Source organism: Phyllobates terribilis, unplaced genomic scaffold (genome assembly GCF_046119375.1).
Source record: "Phyllobates terribilis strain yellow unplaced genomic scaffold, ASM4611937v1 Scaffold_12__6_contigs__length_324123572, whole genome shotgun sequence".
Taxonomy (NCBI): domain Eukaryota; kingdom Metazoa; phylum Chordata; class Amphibia; order Anura; family Dendrobatidae; genus Phyllobates; species Phyllobates terribilis.
In genome coordinates, this window is record NW_027362772.1 from 251605085 (window position 1) to 251623456 (window position 18372).

General features: G+C 41.9%; 1 protein-coding gene across 4 annotated transcripts in view; it reads right to left on the bottom strand.

The window, feature by feature from the left end:
- Positions 1 to 1743: 1743 nt before the first annotated feature.
- The window catches only part of MIB2 (MIB E3 ubiquitin protein ligase 2), a 90974-nt gene continuing 74345 nt past the window's right edge, over positions 1744 to 18372 (bottom strand). For all 4 annotated transcript variants that reach the window (XM_073656832.1, XM_073656828.1, XM_073656829.1 and 1 more), the window contains 7 exons: positions 17437 to 17591; positions 12160 to 12286; positions 11711 to 11929; positions 10391 to 10569; positions 9766 to 9947; positions 9394 to 9459; positions 1744 to 2821 (listed from right to left, as the gene is read on the bottom strand). In XM_073656832.1, the coding sequence (XP_073512933.1) occupies positions 2580 to 2821; positions 9394 to 9459; positions 9766 to 9947; positions 10391 to 10569; positions 11711 to 11929; positions 12160 to 12286; positions 17437 to 17591 (1170 nt within the window). In that variant the 3' untranslated portion in view covers positions 1744 to 2579. The remainder of the gene's footprint in view (positions 2822 to 9393; positions 9460 to 9765; positions 9948 to 10390; positions 10570 to 11710; positions 11930 to 12159; positions 12287 to 17436; positions 17592 to 18372) is intronic.

The following is an 18372-nucleotide window of genomic DNA, read 5'->3' on the forward strand; positions in this document are numbered from 1 at the left end:
CGACCCTGTGGTTTTAATGTTTCTCAACTGTGTTTGCCACAAAAGTAAGACAATTCCGCACAACTGGAAATTTATGAACTAATGATAAATGTATGGGCCCCCTAACGCTACCAACTGCTGGTGGCGGGAATAATATTGGTTACCACTATGGCATCTATAAAGGATGGGAAATATTCAACATCAAGTGAACAGTCTGCTTGGGAACTCAGCGACTTTGACAAGGAACAAATTGTGAAGGACTAGACTAGGTCAGAACATCTTTAAAATGGCAGGTTTAGTGGGGTGTGCCCAGTATGCAATAATTAGAACCTACCAAGAGTGGTCCAAGGAAAGACAATTGGTGAAACAGCGACAGAATAACGGACGTCCAAGGCTCTATGATGCACATGCAGAGTGACAGCTAGCCTACGTGATTCCATACTAAATAGTGACTGAAGCTCAAATTGCTAAAAAAGTTAAAGGAAACCTTCCACTAGATTCCACAGGCAGCACAAATTGGAGTCTGGCTGCGCAATTGCAGCTTGGTCTGTTTTACTCTAACGCAGTGGCCAGCCAGGGGGTGCACCGGACTAATCGAAACTTTCCCTATGGTCCCCAGTGCTACAGAATAAAACACACCTTGCTGCAATTGCAGCAGCCCATCCAGCTCCAGTTGATTGTCAGGTCTCTCCCATGTGTGTACATTTACCTGGAGCAGGGAGAGAGGAGCCGTCCCTATGATCTCCAAACTGCTATGTTTTCTCTGAATCTCCACGGCTTTACAGAGTAAAACATCAAGTAAATCAATAGATCCAAAATAAATACGGTCATAATCAATTGAATCAAATCAGAAAATGACACGCCCCCTGAGGAGGTGTTTACGAAACGCGCGTCAGGGTTGAGGGACGTGTGTATTCCCTATACAGAATTCCTCCATTATCACAGGTAATATATCCATATGCAACTGAGTGTTGAAGGGCTGCATTCTACTTGCGCCCTACCATTTATATTTGGTTTTGAGATATTTTCTTATTCCATATTGGTATTATTTGCACCTTGCACTTTACTCCATTCAGAACATGGATTCCATCCTATTTGTTCATTAATTTTTTTACCATATGGATTATGCGATTTTGTGAATGTTTTTTATGTGATAATTATTGGAAGGGTAATTTGTTGATTTTGGCTATTTTAGAAATTATTTATTATAGTTATGAACCTTTCCAATGAGACATAATTTGATCTGTAGAGCAATAACTGTTAATAGGGCAGAGCTATCTGCTGTCCCTCACAACTGAGGTACTATGCTTTGTGTATTTTAATGTTGTTTAAAAATATTTTTTGTATTAATTAACACTAATTTTAATGACAACTGCTGTGGTCATGGCTTGATTACCCCACCTTGTATTTAGGAGTGGGGTGTCATTTTCTGATTTGAGACAGAGTAAAACATACCTGGTTGTGAAGCCAGGCTCTAATTTGTGCTGCCTGTAGTCGGGACAGGATGACTCGAATTACAGGTTCCCTTTAATGCTGGCTGTGGTAGTAAGGTGGCAGAAAAAAAGGCATGCAAATAAGCAACCCTTTCAAAAGGAAGTAAAACGGTTTCTGTATTGACAAATATTGGACTAATGATGAAAGCAATTCTCCTAGTGCAGGTGAGTCTGGATTGACTGATATCCTTAAGACATATTACAAAGCTAGGTCGAAGGGGTAGCTACCTCCAATGATTGGTGAAGAAGGAAAGAGACTAATAGCCATGAATGTGGTAATATTAACAAGCCTGCTTTTATTTCATTAATATACACATTTCATACATTGTACACAAAAATTAGCAAACTTCAATTTGCTAATTCACTCAGTCATCTGAAATGGAAGATGTGGAATTGAGGATAACAGATCCTTCAGAGAACGACATATCCTTTCTCTCCTTACCTTCCTCAAATCTGCTGTCATTACGCCTAAGTCTGAACCAGTCTGCCCCATCTAAGACCAGACGTATTCCTGTTGAAAACCAGTATATTGTAATCACGGATGTATTCCAATCAACCAGATTTTTTTTTTTCTTTCAATGGACCCATTGACGTCCTTGACGTACAAGTCTACACTTCCCGGGCGAATCATGGGTTATTCGCCTATTATATTGCTTTTTTTTTTTTATATGTCTCATGATCATGTATGAAATAAAAGAAATGCAGCATTGTTGTATTGGAAGGCCGTGATTCTTGTTTTAACAGAAACGGAAAACAATGATAACTCCTATATAGACACCATGTCAAGAATGGGCAGTGATGACACTTTATAAATAGGATGAGTGATCGGAATTGGCCTTTTCTGTCCCTCTGAAAAACAGAAATTCTCAGGAAGACTGCGCTATAGAATAGCCCTTCCAGTGTGGATAAATATATATATATATATATTATAAGTGTTTACAAAAACACACAGCAGCCACACTTCTTCATAAGCAAAGTTGGTGGTCTCTCCTCCCGGGACCCTCGCGCAGGGGAAGGGTCTACACAACCATGCTTAGCTCAGGCAAGTTTTCTGTCCTTTTGCTCTACGTGTTGACCCCAACTATGGAGCGATGCTCACACCATGTATCAGACAAATAACTGTATTCTCTCTCGAATGCCCTGCCTACAGATGGGGCAGGAGGTGAGGGATGTGCTGCATTCTGCGCAGGAGCCGTGCCCGCACTGAAACACCAGCTTGATGTGACTGTCGATGCAGATCGGGCAGGTCATTCTTTCCTCCATTTGGCGATATCGATTTTGAAGCTCTTCCATCACCTTGCGTTGATCTGAAACTTCTACGCTGGGAACACTGTCTACTTCTGTACTGTCTACAAAGAAATACAGAAAAAAACAACAACATATTTATACATCCATGCTTAATGGACAAAATCTAGTTCAGTTCTTGGGACTTTCAAAGTTTTCCCAAAAGATTTGTGCAAAGTACTCGAAACTCTCTGCACTAAAACTGGGGTATGGGGCCCTTAAAGACAGTAGGGATCCTTGTTTCTTAGCAAGATGAGAGACCATTTGCCAAGATTGCGTCTTGTTCTGGAGGTTCATTACATAGAAAACCTATTCATTAGCATTGACATAGTGCAATGCTTAATACTGCCTGTGGTGGGGCTGCAGGAAACATTAACCTTGCAGCCAGTTTCCCTGACAGATCACTTCTGATCAATGTGAATCCCTGCAGCAAGACACCAAATGATTAGCCTATCATTCAGAAACCTTTTAGAGGGAACGTGTCATCCCAAAAGGGCTTATTGCTTAAGTCATGTACAAGAACAACATATGATTTGCATGTTTTGCTAAAACTATATGTTTTTGTCTCACGTGATAATCTGTAATAAAAAAAAAACAAATAAAAAAATGATCTGATTAAAATAAAAATATTTATTTTTTAATTTTCTCTTTTTTACATTTTCCATATCACCATTCATATATAAAAAAAAAAATCAAAATTTTTACACTGATCACCAAGCTTAATAATAAGCTCATAATTCTAGTTCTGTACAGAAGACCTTTCAGCAGCTACCTAGACAAAGACTACAATATACAGGCTCTGACTCACTCACTTCTAGAGTAGTTTTCTAGGCATGCTCTGATCTGTGCAGGGGTCTCTGTGTAGAGAGGGGGAGGAGGTGATCTGGGACATCAACTATTCTGAATAGTGGATTCTGTTTTTTCTACTGTATATAGAAGTCCAACTTTCATTGTAATCTTGCCTCTGATGATAATGAAACTGTTGAAAAGTGATCTCTACAAAACAGGAAGTGGGGGATCGATTTGTCAAAGCTGATTCGGCCTCAATTTCCTGTTCTCTACAGATCACTTTTCAACAGTTTCATTATCATCAGAGGCAAAATTACAATGATAACGAAAAACTGGAGTAAAAACTTTGAAAAGTTGTAATTTTTTTGATTTGTGCAAAAACATTACAACTTTTGGCGCTTTACCACCAGTTTGCAGCAGCTCCACCAAAATGGATTGAGCTGGGACCGCCGGTCAAATTAATTAAAAATGACGGCGTTTCTTACGCCAGGAATGTAACTCTAGTTACTGACTGGAGTAGCATTTCTGGCAAGGAGCACACCACTGGTAAGATGCAAAGTATTCATTAAGTAGTGTATGCCTATTAGTGAATTTGGCGCATTGTCCTCCAGCGAGCCCTTCACTGGCATGAGCAACACCAGTTTTAATGAATCGGCCAATGTGAGTTTAATATGAAGCCTAGTGGCTAATGTGAAAATTGCAAGTTTCAGACATTTTTTTTATACATAGCAATATGCAAAAAAAATAAAATAATTAATAATAATAAAAAAATACAATTAACTGTCTCACGTGATCTCACACGACCAAAACTCAATCCTGACAAAGAGCAGACATAGGAGGCATTGTCAGCACGGTCACGTGAGGCAGACATAGGAGGCATTGTCAGCACGGTCACGTGAGGCAGACATAGGAGGCATTGTCAGCACGGTCACGTGAGGCAGACATAGGAGGTATTGTCAGCACGGTCACGTGTGGCAGACATAGGAGGCATTGTCAGCACGGTCACGTGAGGCAGACATAGGAGGCATTGTCAGCACGGTCACGTGAGGCAGACATAGGAGGCATTGTCAGCACGGTCACGTGAGGCAGACATAGGAGGCATTGTCAGCACGGTCACGTGAGGCAGACATAGGAGGTATTGTCAGCACGGTCACGTGAGGCAGACATAGGAGGCATTGTCAGCACGGTCACGTGAGGCAGACATAGGAGGCATTGTCAGCACGGTCACGTGAGGCAGACATAGGAGGCATTGTCAGCACGGTCACGTGAGGCAGACATAGGAGGCATTGTCAGCACGGTCACGTAAGGCAGACATAGGAGGCATTGTCAGCACGGTCACGTGAGGCAGACATAGGAGGCATTGTCAGCACGGTCACGTGAGGCAGACATAGGAGGCATTGTCAGCACGGTCACGTGAGGCAGACATAGGAGGCATTGTCAGCACGGTCACGTGAGGCAGACATAGGAGGCATTGTCAGCACGGTCACGTGAGGCAGACATAGGAGGCATTGTCAGCACGATCACGTGAGGCAGACATAGGAGGCATTGTCAGCACGGTCACGTGAGGCAGACATAGGAGGCATTGTCAGCACGGTCACGTGAGGCAGACATAGGAGGCATTGTCAGCACGGTCACGTGAGGCAGACATAGGAGGCATTGTCAGCACGGTCACGTGAGGCAGACATAGGAGGCATTGTCAGCACGGTCACGTGAGGCAGACATTGGAGGTATTGTTAGCACGGTCACGTGAGGCAGACATAGGAGGCATTGTCAGCACGGTCACGTGAGGCAGACATAGGAGGCATTGTCAGCACGGTCACGTGAGGCAGACATAGGAGGCATTGTCAGCACGGTCACGTGAGGCAGACATAGGAGGCATTGTCAGCACGGTCACGTGAGGCAGACATAGGAGGCATTGTCAGCACGGTCACGTGAGGCAGACATAGGAGGCATTGTCAGCACGGTCACGTGAGGCAGACATAGGAGGCATTGTCAGCATGGTCACGTGAGGCAGACATAGGAGGCATTGTCAGCACGGTCACGTGAGGCAGACATAGGAGGCATTGTCAGCACGGTCACGTGAGGCAGACATAGGAGGCATTGTCAGCATGGTCACGTGAGGCAGACATAGGAGGCATTGTCAGCACGGTCACATGAGCCAGACACAGTTCTGACTTTCTCTATGGGAGTTTCATTTCAGTCAGAACTGTGGTCATCTACTTTTTTATCCCCATGACGCTGCCTTTTTACAGCGCTGAAAAATGAAACGCCAAGTTGAACGATAACGATAAGAAAATTGGCGCCCTGTATCTCCACAGCGGAGTGTAGAAAGAAAAAAGGAAAAAAAAGGGAGTAAAAAAAAAAATAAAAGTTTTCATCTACATTCCTGCTGTTATGTGAAAGAATGTACAGTTTATGAGGTCAAAAGTTGTGAAAAGTTGTTGTCAACATAAAAACCTGATTTAAACAATTTTTTTCTTTGCATGAAGCATATTGTAAAAGCAGGACATTAGGCTGCAGTATATAGAAGATACACAGTGCGGGTTGATTCTTTAAAATTAACAGCGAACTGAGGAAAAACTAGTTTAGTGCCCAAATCCAACGCCGAGAGCTTGATGCTGTAATAACAAACAGGCCACACGCTAAGCAGCGGCCTCATGAACCTGGGCTATGTAAGAAATACTTCACATGTGAACGGTGACGGGATCGGGTTTGTTTTCCCTCCTCACGTGAAAGCCTGAATCAAAATTGACCTTGTTACATATTTCTGGCAGAAATATCCAAACTTCTGCTCTGCATTTTCCACGATTTAGGCCTCTGGGGCATTTTGGTAATAGGTACTGTAGTAAGGATTTATTGGAAATACTTTACCTCTAGCATATTTTAATACCTAAAACCAGATAGTGACACGTATTCTTTTTTTTTCTTTAGTCTGTTTTTATTTTTCAGGATTGCAATTTTTTTTTCATTCTTTTTTTCTATGCATAATAATGGGGGCGGCCGTCTTGTCTGAACTTCTATTAACTGTACTTAGATGTTAGCCCATACACAGCAACAGTCAGGATCTGAACTTTATAGGATACTTCTGTAAGCATGCTCTGTGATCTGTGCAGGGGCCATTGTGCAGGGAGGAGGAAGAGCTGTGACCATCATCTATTTTGAAAGGTGTGCTCCTGTGTTATATACAGGTGCTTCTCACAAAATTAGAATATCATCAAAAAGTTAATTTATTTCAGCTCTTCAATACAAAAAGTGAAACTCCTATATTATATAGAGTCATTACAGAGTGATCTATTTCACGTGTTTATTTCTGTTAATGATGATGATTATGGCTTACAGCCAATGAAAACACAAAAGTCATTATCTCAGTAAATTAGAATAATTAACAAGAAACACCTGCAAAGGCTTTTTGTATTGAAGAACTGAAATAAATTAACTTTTTGATGATATTCTAATTTAATGAGATGCACCTGTATGTATATAGAGGGACTACCTGTTGAAGTATACAACAGCAACAATCTTAGGGCTCGCTCACATTAGCGTATAATACGGAGGAGTGCAATGCGAGAAAACATTGCATTGCACTCTGACCAATGCTATACAATTATTCAGTGTTCATCTGCGAGTTTTTTTTCAGCTCGGATCGGACTGAGAAAAAAAAAAAATCGCAGCATGCTGAGATTGTCTGCGAGAATCGGATCGCACTTGCCAATGCAAGTCAATGGGTGCATGAAAAGAATTGCAACGCACAAGGACCATGTGTGTGCTGTCTGATTTTTACGCACACATCTCAAAGGAAACCCGACATTTCATTAGTCAAGAACAGTAAAAGTTTACAGCCCGAACTGTCAGAATAGAGAGACAGAAATATGTCAGTGAGATATATAATCAGTTCTTTGCGTGTGTAGTTTTCTGTACTCGTATTTAGCTAATAAATAAATAATAAAAAATGGCGTGGGGTCCTCCCTATTTTTAATAACCAGCTGAGGGTAAGCAAACAGCTGTGAGCAGGTATTATTATTCTGGGAAGGGGCCAATATCAATGGAACTTCCCAGCCTATTAATAACAGCTCACAGCTGTCTGCATAGCGTTTACTGGTTATTAAAAAGGGGGACTCCCCCCCCCAAAAAAAAAATGGCATGGGGTCCTCCCTATTTTTAACAACCAGCTGAGGGTAAGCAGATAGCTGTGAGCTGGTATTATTATTCTGGGAAGGGGCCAATATTCATGGAGCTTCCCAGCCTATTAATAACAACTCACAGCTGTCTGCATAACGTTTACTGGTTATTAAAAAGGGGGAACCTCCCCCAAAAAATGATGTGGGGTCCCCCTATTTTTAATAACCAGCAAAGGCTAAGCAGACAGCTGTGGGCTGATATTAATAGGCTGGGAAAGGCCATGGATATTGGCCACTTCCCAGACTAATAACACCAGCCCTCAGCCGCCCCAGAAATTACACATCCATTAGATGAGCCAATTCTGGCGCTTAGCCATTACTAACCTCGTAGTCAAAAGAAATAAACACACACACATTCAAAAGTCCTTTAATTGTAAAAAGCACTCCCCGACAAAAAGGGGGGATCCCATGCAAATTTTTTTTTTATTATTTAATGGGTTAAATAAAGCTAAACACCCTTCAGTGCCACATGAAAGGTACTAAAGGGTGCTAGATTATTATATGTAGGGGGCTTGTGACGTGAAATATCTACAGGACATCTATCCTATTTATTCTATCTATCTATCTCTGTATATAAGATTGTTTTATTGGTTTGTAACGTAGCTTTAAATTACATAGAGAATTCCAGTATGTAAAAACGGATGTTAAAAACACATTGCATATGGATGTCATATGGATGCTAGGAGAGAAAAATTGCATTTTACTCGCATGACACTCGCAAGGCATAAGTTGAAACATATGGATTCCAGAGCTATTTTTTATACGCTAACGTGAGCGAGCCCTTATGCTGTGGAGGCACTGCGTTGAGCAATGGTGCTGTGTTAATTGTTAGCATTATTTAATAATGCAGCGAAGATCGTACTGCATGACCTCTCAGTCATGGTTTCATTTCCATGTTATGATGATGCAAACAATAGTCCCAGGTCAAACAGTTCATTCTCCCACAATGATCAATTGAATAATTCTGCTGAAATCTGCAACATTCGCTTCATTGTAATCCTGCCTGTCATTATAATGAGACATAACTATCAGCCTAATGCTAGACCTAGTGGCAAGCGTGAAAACAGAAAGATATTGGGATTTTTTTGATTATGGTAAAATGTAAAAAAAAAATAATTGAACTTAAAATAACAGGTCATTTTCAGAAATGAGCAGCTGCAAGGAAACTATAACTTCATTTTCTCCCTGCAGCCAAAAATCTAATTAGACCCCCACATATGATTTGAACAGTATTTACCTCTAGATCAGTGTTTCTCAACTCCGGTCCTCAAGACCCACCAACAGGTCATGTTTTCAGGATTTCCTTAGTATTGCTCAGGTGATGGGATTATTGCCTGTGCAATAATGAGGAAATCCTGAAAACATGACCTGTTGGTGGGTCTTCAGGACCGGAGTTGAGAAACACTGCTCTAGATTCACCTCATGGCTGGAGGTAAAGGCTATGTGCACACAGAGTTTTTTTTTAGAGGTGTTTGAAGCAGAAACTCTCCAAATATTCCTCAAAAACATGGAGGTTCTGCTCAGTTTCTGCTTTCAAAACTCTGCAAAAAGGCTGAATTTTTTTAAGCTTCTCTTTAAAGGAAGGACATTTTTCGGAAACCTATCATTGGCAAGACATCTTTGCCAGTCTTGCACCAGGCGAAAAGGCAAAACGTCTAATTATACCTCACCTTGTCTAATCTTCTTGGTGATTGATACTTGACACTTTATACATTTCTTCATTCTCCGGGAGCATTCTGCAACAGAAAATGAAATGGCGACTAGTAATGGGTTAACACTAAGGCCGCCAGTGGTAGAACAATCCATCAATAGCAAATCGATATAATTCTAATAAAAGGATGTTCAGGATGTGCCATAAATGTCTGAAAAGTTCCTACTTAATCAATCTCAAGAATGGCTATGGTGAGCGCTGCAAGGAGCAAAGCCTTGGCCAAGCAGGCGCAGTTCTCAATATTCTCTTTTATGGGAACTCCAAAAATTGCGGTTTCTACAACTTGGCTATCGCACAAACACATTGAATGATGGCTGCCCTCTCTTCTTACCTTCACACACTATGCTATGCTGACATGGGAAGAAGCTGATGAGCATGGCCAGTTCTGAACACACAAGGCATTCGGAAGGCGTAGTAGCACTTGATAGACTGAGGTTGGTCATTGTGTTTGGGGTAGTGTGAACTCTGCGGAGGGTGCAGTTGATGGTGGATGAGTCCGTTTCCACCTGTTCCCTAAAATTTATATAAAAGAGCATGATAAAAGACAATTGGAAGAGAAAGGCTGTTGTTACTACATACTGTACATGAAGCGCCTATGGTCTACTTGTCTTTTTCGGTTATATGTTTTTTAATCACTATAATTTACAAAAACTAGACAAGCTCGGTATCGCTGGAATAAATAAATTGGAATTTTTGCCTTTTTTCAGGACATTATATAGTAAAGAGAATGGGGTCAATCAAAACTTCCACTCATCTTACAAAAAAAGCGAGCCCTCCTATGACTAGGTCAATGAAAAAAAAATAAAAAAAAGATGGCTCTTGGAAGAAGGGGAGGAAAAAAAAGTGCAAAAACAAAAATTTGTCAGTTTGGGAACGGTTTAAAGGTACTTCTCAGTAAGATCCCTGTCTTTCTGACATGGAGATCCCCAAAGAAGATGGACTTTGGTGCGATGTACCTGAATTTCTGAGAGAAGCTCTTCACAAGATGTGCAATCCTTCCGTCGATGATCAAGTCCAGCGGTGACTTTCCGCGATGATTGGCGTAGTTAATGTCAGCACCTGACAGCGCCAAAAAACAGGCGATTGCTGCACTGACATTTAGTTCTGTGTTTCCGAGCAAACCAGTAGCCTCAAGCTGACGAGAAAACATAAAAAAGATGACATTTCATTATTTTCCATTGTTTACATCAAAATTGGAAAAATCACCTCAGAAACGTCCCCTTTTTATTGTAGACATTTTTAGATTATGTCTCACAAGTCATGGATGTGGTCTCTCTCTTCTGAATAGTCATGCTGCATTTAAAGGCTATGTGCACATTCACACTGATTTTTTTTAAATTATTTCCTAAAGGCAAAGTTAGGCAACTTTCTAAATAGCCTTCATTAAAATGTTCTTCTATTTGGCTGTTGCAGTGTCTGTAAGCCCTTTGTTTAGCGGACTGCTGTGCAAAAATGTTACACATCCATCAGAGCTCTTGATGGCTCTCTTCATCCTTCCCCTCACTTCTCTCAGCATTAGAGATATCAGCAGGGATGAAAGGGGTTCTAGTCAATAGCCAGTTTTCTCTGCCCTCCCTAAGACTGTAGATACTTTCATCCCTCTCTCAATGTATAAATACACATTGTAGAGAGGGATGAAAGCATCTACAGTCTTAGGGAGGGCAGAGAAAACGGGCTACTGAGTAGACGGAAAGCACATGGATAGGAGAGGAAAGTATAGTATTGGAGCTGTGTAGATCCATGAAAGCAAGTGAGGATGGCAGCACCTTGTGCATACACACAGAGCTCAGATCCAGCCTATATTACAGGAAGAGACACTCCCATAAGGGAAAAATCTGAAACTGGGCTCAGGTTGCAACCTGCATATCAGGGGGTGTTTAAAGATGCACCAAATGATCATCCAGATTGAGCTACTGTGATTAATTTGTCAAAGGTTTACACTGCCTTAAAGGAACAGAAATAGTAAATCAGCCCCATTATTTCATGCATTATAAACCAATAGTGGCCATCAAGTGGGGTAAAAGGTCCTGTAAGGTGCCCTTTAAACCCTGAATGATAACACCGATTTTGACCTTGAAGATTTATAAAATCGTTTGGCCTTCTGCATTGGATTAGACATTTATGTCATTAATGTAACTGTGTGAGGTCCTGCGACAAATGCTAGAAATATTGGAATTCTTGCAAGTGTGACGTCACCTGCAATTTTCCCTTCATTTGCCATATTTTTTTTTTCTTACCAAAAGGTCTCTTGCAAGTACATATTTTTTTATTTTTACCTTGGCCAGAGTTGCAGAGCCAATGCCCTCTGGATCCAGGCAGGAGAGATGCTGCTGGACAACCACTATGTGCATTGATGTGTCACCGTCCTCATCCTCCGCATTCACGTCGGCCCCTTCTGTTACCAGCAGCTGCACCAGGTTGATATGACCGTGTGTCACAGCCAGATGCAGGGGCGTTTGGTTTCTGTTGTTCCTGAGATTGACATCACAGCGACCCTGATGAGTGAAACAGCAAACACATAAAACACCCTCCAGCAGAAGATTACAGGCTTCTAATGAAAGTTGCAGCGTCAAATTTGGGCCCATGATTATAGTTGATGGATACATCAGGCGCTTTCTCGCTGCATACGAACCCTACAGTATGAATGCACTCTAAACCAACATGCCAGAGAAGAAATCTGTCTACGTTAACCATACTACGAACCAAAGGGTCACAGATGCTTTACCTCTTTAACTAAGATGTCCACAACTTCTTGGTGGTTGTTGAGTGTGGCCAGATGCAACGCAGTGAATCCATCTTCCTTCTTGGAATCCACTAACTGTCGAGCCCGGTGCAGAATTTTTCTTACCGCTCTGAAGAAGAGACCACAACAATCGATTAGTGATAGTTTTCAAGAGGCTCAAGCTAACTGATACTGAAGAACCAGCAGCAGAATATCAGAGCCACAGTGAAGGCTTAGGGCAAGGGTGCACAATATTTTTTTGTCCAAGGGCCACTTTTCCATACTGAACCAATCCAAAGGGCCGCAAAAAAATGTAAAGAGGTAATTAATTACATGAATACATCACTAGAACCACCATTAGTACATTAATACATCACAAGAACCAAGTTTTCAGTATTTGGGGAGGATTTGGATAGTTTCTGCTAAAAAAAAAAAAAAAAAAAAGAGTATGAATACACACTAACTTAAGCTAAGTTTTTGAAGCAGAAACTCATCAAATCCTCCTCACAATCTCAAATCTCTAAGTTTTGAGGATTTTAAAATTTTAACATAGACATGAAGCACAACATGGATAGCTACATGTACAAGATCAGAACCAATGTCAGCACATGTATGAGGTGTCAGAACCACCCTCAGTACATGAATGCAGTATCAGAACCACCATCAGTACATGAATGCAGAGCCAGAACCAAAGTCAGTACATGAATGCAGAGCCAGAACCACATTCAGTAAGTGTATACAGCACCAAGCTTAGTACAGAGATCAACTGTAATGTCAGGTCAGCTCCATATATAAAATTGTATTGCTTGAACCTACAAGTCCAAGTAAGCCTTAAGGCCCCGTCACACATAACGAGATCGCTAGCGAGATCGTTGATGCATAACGGTTTTCGTGACGCAATAGCGATCTCGCTAGCGATCTCGTTATGTGTGACGGGGCCTTTAGGGTATGTTTCCACAGGGGCATATATGTTGCGTATTATAGTAACTGCATTGTGATTGAGATTTCACCGTATTCACAGGTGGCATGAATTGACTGATGGCTCCAAATTTAAAAACTGCAGCACGTTTGCAAAAAGAAGGGTGAAATGCAACATTTCTGTATGAAAATTAGCAGTAGATTTTGCTGATGTGGGTTTCCATATGGAAATTAAGCAGTTACGTCCCGTGGGAGAATACCTAAAGGGTTTGTCCTTGTGGCCAGGATATCCGACATGTAATGCCAAGACCATTTACGTCTGATGCTCAAACTTTTGAAGTGTATTTGCTGCACTGAAATTCAGTGAATAACGAGCATGCTGCGGATCATAAAATCCATGCCGCAGTCATTAAAAATGCTGAATAACAATAGTGAAAAACTTCAACAGGGGAACAACTCAGATGGACTTTCTGTAATATTTGCATAAAAATTAACAATTAAAATGGAACTGGATCAGTCGAGCGTCTGTTACTCATTCTGGTAAAGCACTAAAACTGGAAAATAAGATCAGCTAAAGGCGCGTGTTCAATACAAAAGTATTTTGCGGTGTATTCCGCATTTCCTCTATTGATTGACAGCAGCTGTGGCCATGGCTTGTGAGCAGGATTGCATAATGTGTTGACGAAAAAAAAAAGCAAGATTTCACAACTAAGCCATTCGTCATTGAGCCAGGGACTAGGAGTCTGAGCTGCCTCCGTCATATTACTAATGCTGCCCATAATTCGCTATGGCCTTTGTTGACTCTTTCTGCTCTATAACATGTCCAGATCAGCATTATCAAGGTGGCAGGACCCCTTTTTTAAGGATTAGGTTTACTTTTCTAAACAAAAATGCCATTTTCATATTTAAATGAGTTTCTGGCAAATGTAATAGTTTTGGCCAATTCTTAAGACAGGTCGTCAATATATCACCGGTAGGTGTCAGACTCCCAATGTTATATTCTCCTCCATTATTTTATACTCATTAAATCAATAAGTCATTGTGTTTCCATATTAACCCCCTTTGCTTCATAATCTTCCTAACATAAAAGGAGCAGAAAGGTCGGTAAATGTGACCTATTAAGTTCATCTGGAGGATGTGAATGGCTTGCTTGTGCTTTCCAGGGCTTTTTCGTGCACACCTCATTCTCAACTTCAAATCAGCTGGGTATTTTCCTGGCCGGCAGTGGCTGCTTTTATGCCCCGTGCAAACACAAACCGTGTAAATCCCAATCACAATCTGGCCGTCATACCGTATGGAAACATTGTGCTTGGACTGGCCCTAGTAATATGGACTCCTCATTTCTGGCCATTCGTGTTTACAGAGGGATTCATTCCATATTTTATTATTTGTCTTACATTTTAATAGCAGACAGCGCGGGTTATTTATAATCTGGGTGATGTTTTAGAAAAATAATTGGAAAGTGTGAAGTTTTAGGTTACTTGAGTTTCCAAAAGAATACGAGACTGGGACAATTAGAAGTGAACAAAGATGTAGTTATAGGGGCTGCTGTCGCCCTTGGATCCTGTAGTGTAAATGGGCCCAAAGGTCCCTCTGCCATGTAAGAAGACATTATTATAAATCTTACATACTAGGCGAGTGGCCCAGGTACAGATTTTGGATTGGGCCCACAAGAGCTAGTTTTTCTGCATGATTCTACTGAATACTGAGGGCACTTACAGTAGCAACTCATCAGAATGTTTACAAGCCTTACATCACCAAGCACAATGTCGAGCATCAGATGGAGTAGTGTAAAGCTGTCACCACTAGAAGCAACGTGTTCTGCGTGGTGACGGATAACACTTCAATACCTGGCGTCTGATGGACGAGTCTGGGTTAACAGTTTGGGGAAGACCCTTTTCTGTGTCCAGTCCACAAGATCTATAAAGACATGGTTGGGGGAGTTTGGCGGGAAGAACATGACCTCAACCTCATCCTACACCTTTAGGATGACCTAGAATGGAGATGGTGAGCCCGTCCCCAACATCAGGGTCTGATCTCACCAATGCTCCTTTGGATAAAGGGGCAAAAATTACCACAGACGCACTGACTACACTGCCACCATTGCTTGCAGCAGTACTAACACACCAGACTTTCTTCTTTCCTTTCAGCTCGTGGTAAGTTCCAGGCTGCCAGACATAGCTATGTGGCTTAAAAATAACATGTGGTATAAAAGGAAAGATGATATTATAGTTTTGGACAAGATGAAATGCTGGAGATAAATCAAAGAACAGTCACGATCCTGCATCTCTGAAAAGCCATCTCTAGCGTTACTCCATTTTATAAATCCCTCTGCGCCCATGTACATGGAAGAAAACGGGCAAGTTATGAGTTTATGCATTTGGCCCTTCTTTGCCTTCTTATTCCTTGTGGACTTCCAGAAGACATGTCGGAGGGGGAAATCTTATAACGGAACATTTAATGTCACTTTTCCTTGCGGCTGCGTTATTTATCAACGCGTGATGTTACATTTCTATCTAGAAATGTGATTCCACTTTTTTTGCAACTTTGTTTTTTAAAAAATCTGCTAAACACGTCAACTTTAGTAAAGTGGTGAGAGCAGTGTAAATCAAATAAAAAAAAGATGTAAAATCATGTAAAAAAAAAAAAAAATCATGTGATAAAGTTTGTGAATTTCTGGCAGCAGAAAACTGGTGCAAAAGTTTTCTAACTTTTTCAAGTGAAACCCACCTGAATTTATCATGTGACATATCAGAAATGATCATCTACGAGGGGCCACGAGCAGTGACAGAGTACGGAAATGAAGACGCTGGGGGACTCTATAACATGCCTCATACCCTGTGATGTCCTGAGGTTCCAGTTGTGCTTATGGTGAAGATCCTATTAGTGTTACGTGTGTGTCAGGTGTGACAGACAGTCATTTTGGATCCAGCTGTAGAAGGTCATTGCGCTTGGCTCTGAAGGCACCTTCTTGATCTTTTCATCTCTGTAGTGTAGTGATATCCTTCTCCCTTTAGGACCTAGCAGTGACCTCTACCTTCTACTGCTAATTGACACACCCTTGCTGGATGTTTAAATACCTTCAGTCTCTCCAGAGAGTCGCCGGTGATAGCTCTATTTTCCTCTGTCCAGGCTTGAAGTACTAGTAGTCGGCTAGTGTCTTCTGGAGTTCCCTTGGAGGATTGTAGTCATGATCTCTCTGGTGTCTTCTCAAGCTAAGTGTATTCCCTTGTCTGATTACCTGTTCATCTTTAGATGTAGTGGGGGCTGACTAGTGCTCACCCCGCCCCCTCCCTATCAAGGGACTATCACTAAGGGAAGTCAGGGATTAGGTATCCTGTTCGGCGATAGGTGTGGAACCTATATAGGGACGTTAGGGGAGACAGGGTGTGGACAGATTAGGCTAGGGGTCTCCACTCTCCCTTTCTCTAGTGTTTGGGCTTCCTCTCCTCTTCCCGAAGTTGTGCACTTAGACTTTCCCTCACCTTGTGTGACAATTAGAAGGGTCAATAATCGGCCATACGAGTGGCCATGAGAACACTTATTCCTGATCACTGACCTCTGTAAACTTTGGCAGTGGTGAGATAACACTGATTGTATCGCTTATCGGCAGCACATCTACCAAGGGATGTGCTGCCGAGAAAATGCAAAATGTACGGGGGCCAAAAGATCGAATAACCATTGTTCAGCTCATGCAGTCTGCATCGGTCCATGTAAAAAGGAGCTTAAACAAGTAATGTTGTAGATTTGCTCTCGGTATGGGCAGAAATCTGAACAGGTACATGTAGCCTTAAAGATTGGGTCTATGTAGTGACAACCCCAGTCGTAAATTTCTTAAAGGCTTTGCCCGCTTTGAATAATCCCTTTTTCTTAGAAGGATCCTCTAACAATAAGATAATCACAAGACAACCTGCTGCAATGACGATCAATTGTGATCTACAGGTCAACTTGTCAGTAAGAGTTCCATTTCCCAGCAGAGCCTCCTCAGGGGATATGATGCAATGCACAACAATGGTCTCTCCTTGTAATACGCAGACATGTGCATCCCTTAGCTAATTGATGGAGACCCCAAAATGTACAAATGGGTTTTCTAGAACAGACAACCTCTTTAAAAGCATCGAGGACGACAATCAAACAGCCTGATCTGTAGCTAATTGCGATGCAGACTGTATCCTATCATATCAATGGGAGGAATGAACTACGCTGTTAAACATAACAAAGTGCTAAGATCTTCTAAGCAGACGCTTTAGATAATCTGTCTCGTCGATGTAAGACACAAATGGTTTCCTTAGATCAGTTTGATGAGCTCTAATGTCAGAAGATGAAGAGAATCTGAAGCTAAAAAAGAAAAAAACAACTTACAAGACATTTCCTTTCAGAGCGGAGTGATGTAGAAGATTAAAGCCTTGCTGATTCTGGATGGTGAAATCAATGTTCGGTACATCGGTGAGGATCTCGATGATGTTTCTATAATCCGCAGTGATGGCATAGTGAAGAGGGGTATCCCCATGTAAGTCCTAGAGACAGACAGCAGGTTACACTATGGTTCAACATGGGGTCATTAATGCATCATATACAGGATATCTGCACCTGTACGTGGGCTGAGAGGGTCAGTATAGACTGTAAGCATTAAATGATGCTGTGCTGCTAATTAACGATTAATGACAATGAATATGGTGGCAAATAATAATAGTGAATGTGATTGCAACTAATGCAAAATTTCAACATGATTACATTCAGTATCATTACTTGCTATTTTAGCAGGATGACATCGCAATTTTAATAACCCATATAAAAAGACGCCATGTAGCCTTAGCCTCGCCATGTAGCCTTCGCCCCGCCATGGAGCCTTCGCCTCGCGCCATTGCCTCGCCATGGAGCCTTTGCCTCGCCATGTAGCCTTCGCCTTGCCATGGAGCCTTCGCCTCGCGCCATTGTCTCGCCATGGAGCCTTCGCCTCGCGCCATCACCTCGTCATGGAGCCTTCGCCTCGCCATGGAGCCTTCACCTCGCGTCATTGCCTCGCCATGGAGCCTTAGCCTCACCATGGAGCCTTCGCCTCGCACCATGGAGCCTTCGCCTCGCCATCTAGCCTTAGCATCGCCATGGAGCCTTACCCTTGCCATGTAGCCTTACCCTCACCATGTAACCTTGGCCGTATAACTTTCTGTGAAGGCTAATGGCTTTCCACAAGGCCTTGTGTGTGCTGCCTGTTTATTGTTACAGCCGAACCCCTTTAAAAAGGTGAATATTGCACTTTTCTAAAGAAGCAAGAGGAGGTGAGACGCTACTTAGTGA